Source organism: Amphiura filiformis, chromosome 20 (assembly GCF_039555335.1).
Source record: "Amphiura filiformis chromosome 20, Afil_fr2py, whole genome shotgun sequence".
NCBI classification, from domain to species: domain Eukaryota; kingdom Metazoa; phylum Echinodermata; class Ophiuroidea; order Amphilepidida; family Amphiuridae; genus Amphiura; species Amphiura filiformis.
Genome location: NC_092647.1, coordinates 59,458,004 through 59,470,975, shown reverse-complemented (window position 1 = coordinate 59,470,975; position 12,972 = coordinate 59,458,004). Strand labels below are relative to the sequence as shown.

Genomic DNA, 12,972 nt, shown 5'->3' with positions numbered 1-12,972 from the left:
TCAAAGAGGCTCACGTACAAGTGATCATATTTTAGTTCTTAAGTCTCTGATTGATAAATATATTAATCGTGCTGGTAAGTCTTATCTTTATGTTTGCTTCATTGACTTTTCTAAAGCGTTTGATACAGTATGGAGAAATGCACTTTTATATAAATTAGTCCATGTTGGAATTGGTGGCAAATTCTTAAATATCATTAAAGATATGTATAATTCAGTATCTTTTGCCATTAAGTGTGATGATAAGATTACAGATTCATTTCAAACTAGTGTTGGTGTAAAACAAGGTTGTGTTCTTAGCCCGGTATTTTTTAATATATTTCTTCATGATCTTCCGCATATTTTTGATACAAGCTGTGATCCAGTTACTTTAAATAATTCTTTCTTGAGCTGTCTTATGTATGCTGATGATTTAATTCTTATTTCTGAAAGTGCTAAAGGATTACAATGTGCTATTGATAAATTGTATGATTATTGTAATAAGTGGAAGTTGATAGTCAATATTCGTAAATCAAATGTTATGATCTTTAATAAGAGAATTATACTTTTAAATATGGTGATGTTACATTAGACTTAACGAATGAATATTGTTATCTAGGTATCATTTTTGTTCCATCTGGCTCTTTCACTAAAGCTATGAACCAGTTGAAAGATAAGGCCAATAAGGCGTATTTCAAAATAAGAGATAATTTGTATAGTTCATCTGTTGCTTGTAGCCTAAAATTGTTCACTACTCTTATTCAGCCCATTTTGAATTATTGTTCTGAGGTTTGGATGCCCTATTTGCTTAAGAATTTAAATGATTCTAATATTACATCTATTTGTGATAAATTGCCTGGTGAATCTTTACATGTAAAGGTTGGTAAATTAATTCTTGGTGTTAATAAAAGAACCACTAACAATGCAGTAAGAAGTGAATTAGGTTGCTTTCCAATGTTACTTTTTATGATGAATTTATCTGTTAAATATTGGTGGTCTTTAAATAATCATTGTTTACATGGGAATAATTCCCTAGCCATTGATGCTCTTTTGGACAATAGAATATTATGTGAAACTGGTTTATTCTCATGGTCTTCTGGTATTAAGAAAATTCTTGCTAGTATAGATAGATTAGATATTTGGGATAAACCAAACATATTAACTAAGCACAATTTTCATGTTAATATTCTTTCCAATCTTCAATCCAATTATGAAGTTCAATGTTTAGATTTTATGTGTCATCATCAGCCTAAACTTCGTTCTTATTGTTTGTTTAAAACAAATTTTCATTGTGAGAATTATGTTCTTATGTTTCATCGCGCATTTAGATCAAATTTCAGTAGATTAAGACTCAGTGCTCACTCTTTGATGATTGAAAAGGGGCGTCATTTAATACCTAAACTAGATCCTCATAAGAGAATTTGTCATCTATGTACTTTAAATATGATTGAGGATGAATTTCATGTTATTATTAAATGCCCATTTTATGATACTTTGCGTAGAGATATGTTGAAAATTTTAACTGATATGTATGATAACTTTGATAATCTGACTGACGATGTTAAATTTATAAAAATAATGAGTGTCACAGATTTTGATAGTATAAAACCTGTTCTTACTTTTGTAAACTCTGCTTTTGAAGCACGTAGCAACCTAGATGTTTAATAGTTGAGTTTTATAATTTACTTATTCTCTTTATTATTTTCTATATGTGTATCTTTTGTATAACTTGACTGTACCTATTTGTTTGGTGATGTCAATAAAATAACTTGACTTGACTAACATAGTGACATAATCCTACGGGCTATGACTCGCAAAGTGGTTACAGGCTGTTGTTAGTGGGTACAAAAACTCGCGCCAAAAGGGATTACAACATGTAGCTATTTTAGCTGCTATTTACTGACTTACCAAGTTTTAAACCGGGGTTTCAATTTATAAGTTTTTGAGGGTTGCAAAACGATCATGGGGGGGGCAAGGAGGCATTTGCCCCAAAATATTTTTCTTGCCCCCCCTAGACTACCCTGTGGTCCACTTGCCCATTGTGCATACTCTGGGTATTGTATTTCAGCTTAAAACTCTGATTTAATTAATGTATGCACAATTGATAGATTTTCACATCTGTTCTTTTCAGTCACCCTACTCCCCAGTGGCGGATTGAGGGGGGGGGGGGCGCCCAGTCTATTTTTTTACTAGCAAAGGGCGCCGGTAACTTAAAAATACAAAAATTGTAAGAAATTTAAAAAAAAAGAACAAATTCGGCCATGAACAGCAAACAATGGGCCAAAACCGTTGAGTTTTCGAGGGGGTAACCCCCTTTAACACATTTTTTCGTCGTCGACCAAAAGGCGCCCCCTTTATCAAAAATTCCTGGATCCGACCCTGCTCCCTCTGTTTGTTAGCTTCCCAAGTGGACTACTGACATTGGATTGCGGTTTTCATGCTTAACACGGCTGTCTATGAGCTTCTATGGATGAGATTGTCGGAAATCTGGCCTACTAAAATTGGCCATGATGTAATGCATCTTTAAATGGATCTGGCTTGTGATTGGTCGCCCCGATCTCGTTATGGTTTAAATCCTCCGGGTACCTGTCATTACCATTAATAACTACATGGTACACAAGTAGGCCTATGTTCCCTTCCCCCGCCTTTGTGTTGTGTAATTGCATGAACGCGTCTTGTATTTGCTTGCGGTTAAATTTGATTGATAAACAAGTATGATTGACAGTGTGAGTGTTAGAGACTTTGCCCGTTCAAAATCCCGTTTAAAATCAAAAGTCCATAGGCCTAGTCTATTTTTAACCTGGAATTTCGCGATTAATAAACTGGCAGATTCTAAAATCAGAATTGTTCAGTATTGAAGTGCCAATACAATTATGATATGTTGCATTCAATAATATAAGCCTACGTACACTTTACTTTTACTGTCACTAATATAATTAGGCTCCCTATATAAACTTTTTCATAACAATTCATCATGATTAACATCAAAAATAGACTATGGCATAGTTTAGCCCCCCCCCCCACTTTTGCGGGAAAAAAGCCCAAATTTTTCACTTTTTGCCACAATTTTGCACAAAATTTGTCAATTTTGCTCCCCTGAAATTCACCTTTCCCCCCATTGCCCCCTGAAAAATTCCTGGTGCCGCCACTGGACCCCGGGCACTGGACAGCGAATTTTGCCAGGGGGGATGGTCCATACAATCATCCCCCCAATGTTGATGCCTGAATATGGGTTTCTGACCAAATTAACCTCATATTTGCCCATTTTTGCCCCAAAAGTGCAAATTTTTGAATGCTTCACACACATTTATTCCACTTTTGCACCATATTCATCAGTTTAGCTTCAGAATAGCAACATTTTTTGTGCGCATTTGTACCATAAACTTATTATGTCGCCAAAAGGTGCTGGATTCACTACACTTCAAGAAATTTTTTCCAACCTCATCCCTCCCAATGTCAAAAAGAAATCTATGCCACTGCTTTTACCCAAATATGAAGTAGGCCTACAGTCTGGAGTGCTTTTTGATGCGTTGGGAAAAGCGCTACTACCTCATTAGTCAAATGGGGACTGCTCTATAATCCGAAGGTTCTATAATCCGAAGGTTCATTAGTCCGAAGGTTCGCTAGTCCGAACACGTGTTCATAGCATTCGTTAGTCCGAATTTTAAAAGAGGTTCTCTAGTCCGAAAAAAATTGAAAAGAGGTTCTTTATTCCGACGATTCTTTATTTCGAAGGTTCTATAGTCCGAATTTTAAAAACGGTTCTCTAGTCCGAATATGAAAATAGTCTCTATAGTCCGAATTTCAAAAGGGTTCTATAGTCCGAATATGAAAATAGTCTCTATAGTCCGAATTTTAAAAGGGTTCTATAGTCCGAATATAGAAATAGGCTCTATAATCCGAATTCAAAAAAGGGTTCTCTAGTCCGAAATTGTAAAACGGTTCTATAGTCCGAAACGGATACCGTGTTCTTTAGTCCGAATCAGTAAAAAGGTTCTATAGTCCGAATATAGTAAAACATTAACATATACTGCGCCCTCTAGCTAGATAATACTGAAGATTCTATGGCAAACGGGATATGACGCTACTGCTATTAAAAGGGCGCACACCACCAAATCACGATGTAATAACGATGTAATGTAGATGGATTCCGGTAAAAACAAAAATCTTTTTAGAGATATTTTGGCCTTCCTGTGGAAAAAAGAGAGGCATGTTATAGCTTAAATAAATATTTGAGATCTACACATGAACTTGGATCGCCCAACAAGTTGCATAACACAATTTTTTAATAAAGTAGGCCCTCGGATTGAAAAATGGCCAGAAACGGGTATTCAGGGTCTACCCTGAACGGGTTGAAAATGAAAAACGGATAAAAATGAAGAAAATATCACCAGAATAAAGGTGAACGTTAATGTATGCTACGAAAAATATCCAGAGAACCCAACCATGTTAAACTTCAGCGGATTTATATTTAACAAGTGATGATTTGACACTGAAACAAATGATAAAAATAAAATTCGGACTATAGAACCCGTTTACCAATTCGGACTAAAGAACACGGTATCCGTTTCGGACTATAGAACCGTTTTGCAATTTCGGACTATAGAACCTTTTTTTAAATTCGGACTATAGAGCCTATTTCCATATTCGGACTATAGAACCCTTTTTAAAATTCGGACTATAGAGTCTATTTTCATATTCGGACTAGAGAACCGCTTTTAAAATTCGGATTAAAGAACCTCTTTTATTATTCGGATTAGGGAACCTTTTTTGAAATTCGGACTATAGAACCTTCGAAATAAAGAACCGTCGGAATAAAGAACCTTCGTAATAAAGAACCGTCGGATTAAAGAACCTTCGGACTAAAGAACCGTCGGACTAAAGAACCTTCGGACTATAGAGCTTCCACCAGTCAAATACCAACCGCTTTTCGCACAGTGATAGAGTAATAAATTAAACTTGAGTGTAGAGAAGACAATACGTACATGTATAATTATAATAGCTTTATTCAGACTATTGTCATGATTGTGCAAATATCGGACAGATAGGGCATATCCGGTTGTATTTTATATTGAATGAAAATAGGCCTATGGATCAAATATCAATCAAATGTGAACAGTTATGGGTGCTGGAAATATAAGCATCATAAAAACTTTTGTTTGTTTGTTTGTATGAAACATAAACGATGCAAGATGATGGAGATGATTTGATTATGAATTAGTTTATTGTCCCCGGTAAGCACAACCCTAGGCTCCCCTCTCCCCCACCTATATAGGGCAGGGGCGTAGCCAGCTTTCTTGGTCGGGGGGGAATTAAATTTTGGGGCACAGACATAGACATTGTATGTCTTCGAGCTTCCATACAAGGCTGTATTGTGACAATGTGCACACAGAGCGTGCAAAACTTTGGTATTTTACACTATTTTTGCCCATTATCCGGATGAAAAGGGCTTCATTGTTACAATTTGCGTGCGTAGCGCACAAAAAATTTTACACTGTTTTGGCCCATGATCGGGCTAAATTTTGGTAGAAAAGGGGCTCCTTGCCCCTTTTCTTTTCCTTTGCTCTCCTGCTTTTCTCTTTCATTTTTTGTGTGAGGGGCACCTTTTTCTTTAATTTTTTGTCGGGTGGGGGGGGGGGGGGGGGCACTCTGCTTGTTTTCCCTCTTCCATGGTGTGAATTCACTGAATTGACATAAATTTGCACAAAAGTGACAAGATTGGGTCGGTCGGTCAGAATCTTTTTTTTAAAGGTCATAGCCAAAACATGACTGTGTGCCTTTAAATAGCCCAAAAAGAAAAGTTGTTAATTGGGATATTTCTCTACTGTATACTAGAATTCATTCATGTTTTTAAGACAGTTTACAAGTGTGTAGAAACTGTAAAAAAACTTTTCAGGATGTTAAAAATGTTGTAAGAAAAAAAAGTTTCCTGGAATTTCCAAAATTAGGGTCGGTATTCATTCGTACAGTAAAACAAAAAAAACCCACTTTTTTCCAGATTAGGGTGGGTCGGTGGAGGACAAGCAAACAATCTTTTTTTTTGGCCTTACCAACATTGGCCCAACATTGAATTGCGGCACTTTTGTGTTGATGCGAAAGCACACGATGCGAAAGTTTAACTGTCAATAGGTGCATGACGTATGTCTAGCACGTCTTGTACTCAAACAAGTATGATTGACAGTGTGTGTTAGGGACAAACTGCCCGATGAAAGTGTTGCTCAAAATTCCGAAGTAATTTTTACTCTGGCTTTCGCTATCAAAATCAGAATTGATCAGTATTGAAGTGAGCCATTATAATTATGTAAGATGTTGCATTCAATAACATAGGTAGACTGTCCCACAGTCTCGGTTCGGTCCGGCCTGGATAATGGACCGATACATAATTACTTAATAGCCTATCAAAATATGACATAGTCCTTCACCCCCCCCAACCCCCACCCCACCCCGATTCTAAATACACAGCGCCCAAAACCACTTCCCAGCGCCCAAAACCAATTCCTCTTTCTACAAAATTGATGCCACTACACTAATCACACCCCCTACATTGAACGCTAAAATTCAGTGACCGCTCCCCACGCCGATATTGGGTTGATTTTTAATGCTATGTAATCTACATTACCAGTCGTTCTCCACGGACCCGAGGGAGGGTCTATAACATAGGCAGGTCTACGTATATACTTTACTCTTACTGTTTCTAATTATATAAACTCTTTTGACCATTTAAAATAAAAAAATAAAAAAATGTTGGTATTTATACAGCGCCTTTCACATGTGAACATGTACCAAAGCGCTTTACATTTATTCCGCCGTCGTTAGAATCTACTATTGAACACTTGAATTGTAATAAACATCAGTATAATTTTGAGTTCAACAGAATCTGTTCATCATGATTAATAATAACATAATTATTTTTATTTATCAAAATTCGACTATGGCATAGTCTAAGATGAGCATATATCTGTGTATAAAGTTGCATGGCATTATAACTGGCATGAACACGACAGTAAAATTGCCACCTGGAGTTGCTATTAAATACAGGGATGCACTTCAATGACTAAAACTAGAGGATAAAAATGAGTCCAGATCCAATGATATTGCTTCTTGGCAACTGCATCAGTTTATTAAAAGCAATATTCTACCTTCCATACAAAATACATGTACATTTATTTATTAAAATGTATCAAAAACACAATACGCAATGTTAATGTTTGCAACTGTTACGGCTTTCATTTTAAAATATTTCCAACTTCTAGACACCCCCATTTATATCATTTTATCGTGCCTATTTATAAAAAAACGGCATATCTTGCGACCATAGCTGTAGAGACCAGGGTGTGGGTTTTGGTGGGGGTATAAATCCCCCCAATATTTTGATAGGGTAGATGGTCGAGGGTCCATATAAGGCCAAATAAAAAAATAAACATGTTTCACGTCCCCTCCCGCTTCCTTTTTTGAGGTTTTACAAATAAATTTTTATTTTTTGATTTTTTTTTTATAACTTTTCAAAAAATATGTCTAGGAAGTTGGGATGCTTTCTATAGCCTTGTTAAGATACAAGAAACATTTTAGGAAGGTTTTGTGATCATTAGAGGGGTGTAACTCTCAGAACAACAAATAAAAAAGGGCCTCCTCCTTTTTCCAGGCATTATTGTATGTACGGATTGTACGCTAAAACAGCTCTAAGTATGGGTATTTACACCAATTTTATGCGATAAAAAATAGAAAATAAAAAGCCCCCTCTTCCTCCTTTTTTTCGAAAACCCGGACGTGAAACATGTTTTATTTTTTACTTAGCCTAATCATTCCCCAATTGATGCTTGTATGTGGGTTTCTGACCAAGGTAACTTCATATTTGGCCATTTTAGCCTAAAAATGCCAATTTTTGTGCGCTTCGCCCCACTTTATTTAACTTTTCCACCATATTTCACCAGTTTAGCTTCAATATCGCAAATTTTTGCACACTTCATGCACATTTGTACCATGAACTTATTTTGTTGCCAAAAGGTGCTGGGTTTACTACGTAATTGAGTAGGTCCATGCCTAAAACCATCGGGCCGAAAGTCGGGCCCGTGATTGAAATCCATAAAAATATGCGGTTGGAAAATAAATAAAACAAGGCGGTTCTCGAACCACGAGTCTCGCCTGCTTTTGTGACCGCCTGCTTTTGTGACCGCCTGCTTTTGCGATAACTGTTGGTAGAGAGGTAAATGAATTTGGCGGTTATCGGCTGGGCACGATTATCTGGCTGATGGTACATTTGTAACTGTCCCGGGTAACTGTACTGTACCCACCAAGTTTCATGCCCATGCAACAGTTTTTACTAATATGACCTCAGATGACCCCAGGTGGCCCTGAAATGACCTAAAATTTTGGCTCTAAATGTTGACTGTACCCCTTGTGCTAAGTTTCATGCCCATACGAGTTTTTACTAATTTGACCTCAGATGACCCCTGGTGGTCTCGAAATGACCTTCCAAAAATTTGGCTATAAATGTTGACTGTACCCATCAAGTTTCATGCCCATACGACAGTTTTTACTAATTTGACCTCAGTTGACCCCTGGTGACTCCGAAATTACCTTCCAAATATTTGGTTTTAAATATTGACTGTAGGCCTACCCACCAAGTTTCATGCCCATACGACAGTTTTTACTAATTTGACCTCAGATGACCCCTGGTGACCCCAAAATGACCTTCCAAAAATGTGACTTTAAATGTTGACTGTGTACCCACTAAGTTTAATGCCCATCCGACAGTTTTACTAATTTGACCTCAGATGACCCCTAGTAACCTCAAAATGACCTTCCAAAAATTTGGCTTTAAATGTTGACTGTACCCACCAAGTTTCATGCCCATACAACAGTTTTCACTAATTTGACCTCAGATGACCCCTGGTGACCCCAAAATGACCTTCCAAAAATTTGGCTTTAAATGTTGACTGTACCCACCAAGTTTCATGCCCATACAACAGTTTTCACTAATTTGACCTCAGATGACCCCTGGTGACCCCAAAATGACCTTCCAAAAATTTGGCTTTAAATGTTGACTGTACCCACCAAGTTTAATGCCCATCCGACAGTTTTTACTAATTTGACCTCAGATGACCCCTAGTAACCTCAAAATGACCTTCCAAAAATTTGGCTTTAAATGTTGACTGTACCCACCAAGTTTCATGCCCATACAACAGTTTTCACTAATTTGACCTCAGATGACCCCTGGTGACCCCAAAATGACCTTCCAAAATTTGGCTTTAAATGTTGACTGTACCCACCAAGTTTCATGCCCATACGACAGTTTTTACTAATTTGACCTCAGATGACCCCTGGTGACCCCAAAATGAACTTCCAAAATTTGGCTTGAAATGTTGACTGTACCCATCAAGTTTCATGCCCATACGACAGTTTTAATAACTTGACCTCAGATGACCCCTGAGTGACCTCGGATGACCCCGTAATGACCTTCCAAAAATTTGGCAAAACCAAACAACTATTTTATCAAAGTAATAAATCAAAACAGAAAGATGCTTCCTTTACGAGTTATCACTCATTGAAAGTGCTACTTTGCTCTAGTTTACATGCAAAGCGACTATCTTAAAGTCGTCATATTTCGTTAATTACATGACCGATCAAGCTGTTATTTGGATATGTGATACACAGTTGAAAATTAATTATTAAAAGATTTGGTGACCTCAGTTGACCTTTGACCTTGTATGTGACCTTTGACCTCACGAAATTGGATAAAGTGTGTTGCTCTGAAAAATCAAATTTGGCAATACCAAAGAACTATTTCATCAAATAAATCAAAACAGAAAGATGCTTCCTTTACGAGTTATCACTCATTGAAAGTGCTACTTTGCTATACTTTACATGGAAAGCGACTATCTTAAAGTCGTCATATTTCCTTAATTACATGATCGATCAAGCTGTTAGTTGGATATGTGATGCACAGTTGAAAATTAGTTATTAAAAGATTTGGTGACCTCAGTTGACCTTTGACCTTGTATGTGACCTTTGACCTCACGAAATTGGATAAAGTATGTTGCGCTGAAAATCTAATCAGGTCGAGTACCACTGGCCACGCAACTCCCCACCAAGTTACGCCACTGTACCCCATACGGATCTCCAGATAATCTGTTCATAAGGTATTTTGCTTATTACGCATATATTATGCAAATTAGGTACTTAATTACCATATTTTACGCTCAAAATCTAATCAGGTCAAGAACCTCTGGCCCCACTACTCCTCACCAAGTTACGTCAATGTATGCCATACGGATCTCCAGATAAGCTGTTCACAAGGGTTTTTTGCTTGATACGCATCAAATACGCATAAATTATGCAACTTAGGTACTTAATTACCATATTTTGCGCTGAAAATCAAATCGGGTTGAGATCCTCTGGTCATACTATTCCCTACCACGTTATGTTGACCGTACCCACCAAGTTTCGTGCCCATACGACAGTTTTAGTCATTTGACCTCAGATGACCCTGGATGACCTCGGGTGACCTTGACGCACTAACCAATACAAACTTGTTCTGTCTGGGGTGAAGATGCACCCACCCACCAAGTTTGAAGAACATGCTACCCCTAGTCTCCGAGAAAATAGGTTTTTGCATTTTATGCATAAATTATGCAAATTAGGTACTTAATTACCATATTTTGCGCTGAAAATCAAATCGGGTTGAGATCCTCTGGTCATACTACCCCCTACCACGTTTCATCATCATAGGGCTTAGGATCTTACGAATCCCCAGATACAGCTCCACAAGGCGGATTTCTTCAGATTTCCAACCATATTTGTAGAATCGTTCCGCATAAATTATGCAAATTAACAACTAAATGCGCATACTTTTCGCCGAAAAACTAATCAGGTGATCAGCAGATGTGTATCATAGCTGCCACCAGGTTTCGCTACCATGCACCTTACGGATCTTGAGATCGTCTGTCCACAAACTCCGCTATCAATTTGCGCTGATTTTCGATAAATTATGCAAATTAGCTATGTTAATTTGCATATTTTTCACCGAAAACATACGGTTACGGAGCAAACTTGGATACCCTTCCTCCCACCAAGTAGCGTCGCCGTAAGTCTTACGGTTCCCCAGATACAGCTCCGGACGGACACACATACATCCACACACACACATCACACATCCACACGGACGGACGGACAGACAGAAATAGTGATTACTAAGTCCCATCCTGAACAAAGTTCAGGCGAGACAAAAACCAAAAAAGGGTGAAAATGGCCATGGTGCATCAAATAGCTTCATTTGTGCTTTCATTTTGAAAATGTTCCAAATTATGAGGGGCACCCCCCCTTCAGACACCCCCTGCATCGCAAGAACTGCAAAATTTCCAAAAATGTATTGCCCCCCTATCAAAATACCGTGGTGCCACCCCTGATCATGATGATACCAGACTCGGCCTTATCATGGGAAGGCGTTTTTTTTTTTTGATAACAAAATTAGAAAAAATTAGGGAAAAATCAAGGAAAATGTCAAACAAATATTTAATCGTATCTGTTGATGAAACCAACCTGAAAATACAGCCATCAATATGTTTTCCTCGCTTTGATAGTTTTAAAAAAACCATATAATTTCTTATTGTAATAAAATGGTTTAGTTTGTATAAACAAAGAGTAAAAAAACCATAAAAAACAACTACCCAACACTACCCAAAAAACATATCAATTATTTTGTAACTAACAAAAAACATGTGCCCTGAAGTATCTCATTATTATTATTTTATTTGTCAATAAAATATATTTTTCCATGCATCATTTGAAATACCTGTGAAATATCAATTACTACACAAAGTGTAAACATTAGCAATCAAATTGTCCCATACTGGGCTTCATTTATGAGAACCACCATTTTTTACGAAATCATGATTTTATAGATACTAGATAGCAGACATAGGATCCCATTTTAATATTATTGAACATAATTATACAGTGAACAATTTTATCACATATCAATATTTACACTGATGTCTTTACACTTTTTACAGAACCCTCCATGAGCTTTATATATCCCAAATGTGAAGCTCTCTGATGTTCTCAAAAATTCTTCACATTCCTGCATTCCACTTATTCCTGTACAGAATAAGGTACTTCTCTGGTCTTATACTTGAACACAACACATGCACCGACTGCAGCAATTGCAGCTCCCAATACGAATGTACCAATCGCAATGCCAGATGCTACACCTGTTGGTGAAGGAAATAGAAAAAAGATTAAACAATTTGGATTTAGAGCCAATCATTCCACTCAAATGGCAATTATGCATCTGGTTGATAAGATAAATAATGCAGTAGAAAATGATGAAACTACTATAGGAGTGTTTCTAGACCTATCAAAAGCTTTCGACACTATTGACCATAGTATTCTACTTCATAAATTAGAACATTTTGGATTCAGAGGAATTGTTTATGACTGGTTCAAGAGCTATTTAAGTGATAGAAAACAATATGTGAACTTCAATAATAAAAATTCCAAATATAAAAGTATAATTTGTGGAGTCCCTCAAGGCTCAATATTAGGTCCTTTACTATTTATTTTGTACATAAATGATATAACAAATACCTCGACTATATTAGACTTTGTATTGTTTGCTGATGATACAACAATTTTATACTCAAGCAATGACATTGCTAATCAAATGTCATTAATAAATAAAGAGTTATCCGAAGTGAGTAACTGGTTTAAAGCAAACAAACTTTCTGTAAATGCTAGTAAAACTAATTACATGATTATGGGTACCCCTAGAATGACTTCGATAAATAATTCACAAGAAAACAGAGATATTACTTTGGATGGTACAAACTTGCAAAGGGTAACCAAACCAAATTTTTAGGTGTAATTATCGATGAAAATCTCACATGGAAAAACCATATCAACGGAATCTCAAAAACAATCTCACGGAATATAGGTATGATAAACAAGTTGAAATTTTTTATACCTGGGCGTGTTTTGCACACGCTTTATTGTACGTTT

General features: G+C 36.8%; 1 protein-coding gene across 3 annotated transcripts in view; it reads right to left on the bottom strand.

The window, feature by feature from the left end:
- Window positions 1–11,310: 11,310 nt before the first annotated feature.
- LOC140142466 (uncharacterized) overlaps window positions 11,311–12,972 on the bottom strand; it is a 71,509-nt gene continuing 69,847 nt past the window's right edge. For all 3 annotated transcript variants that reach the window (XM_072164454.1, XM_072164453.1, XM_072164452.1), the window contains one exon: window positions 11,311–12,185. In XM_072164454.1, the coding sequence (XP_072020555.1) occupies window positions 12,067–12,185 (119 nt within the window). In that variant the 3' untranslated portion in view covers window positions 11,311–12,066. The remainder of the gene's footprint in view (window positions 12,186–12,972) is intronic.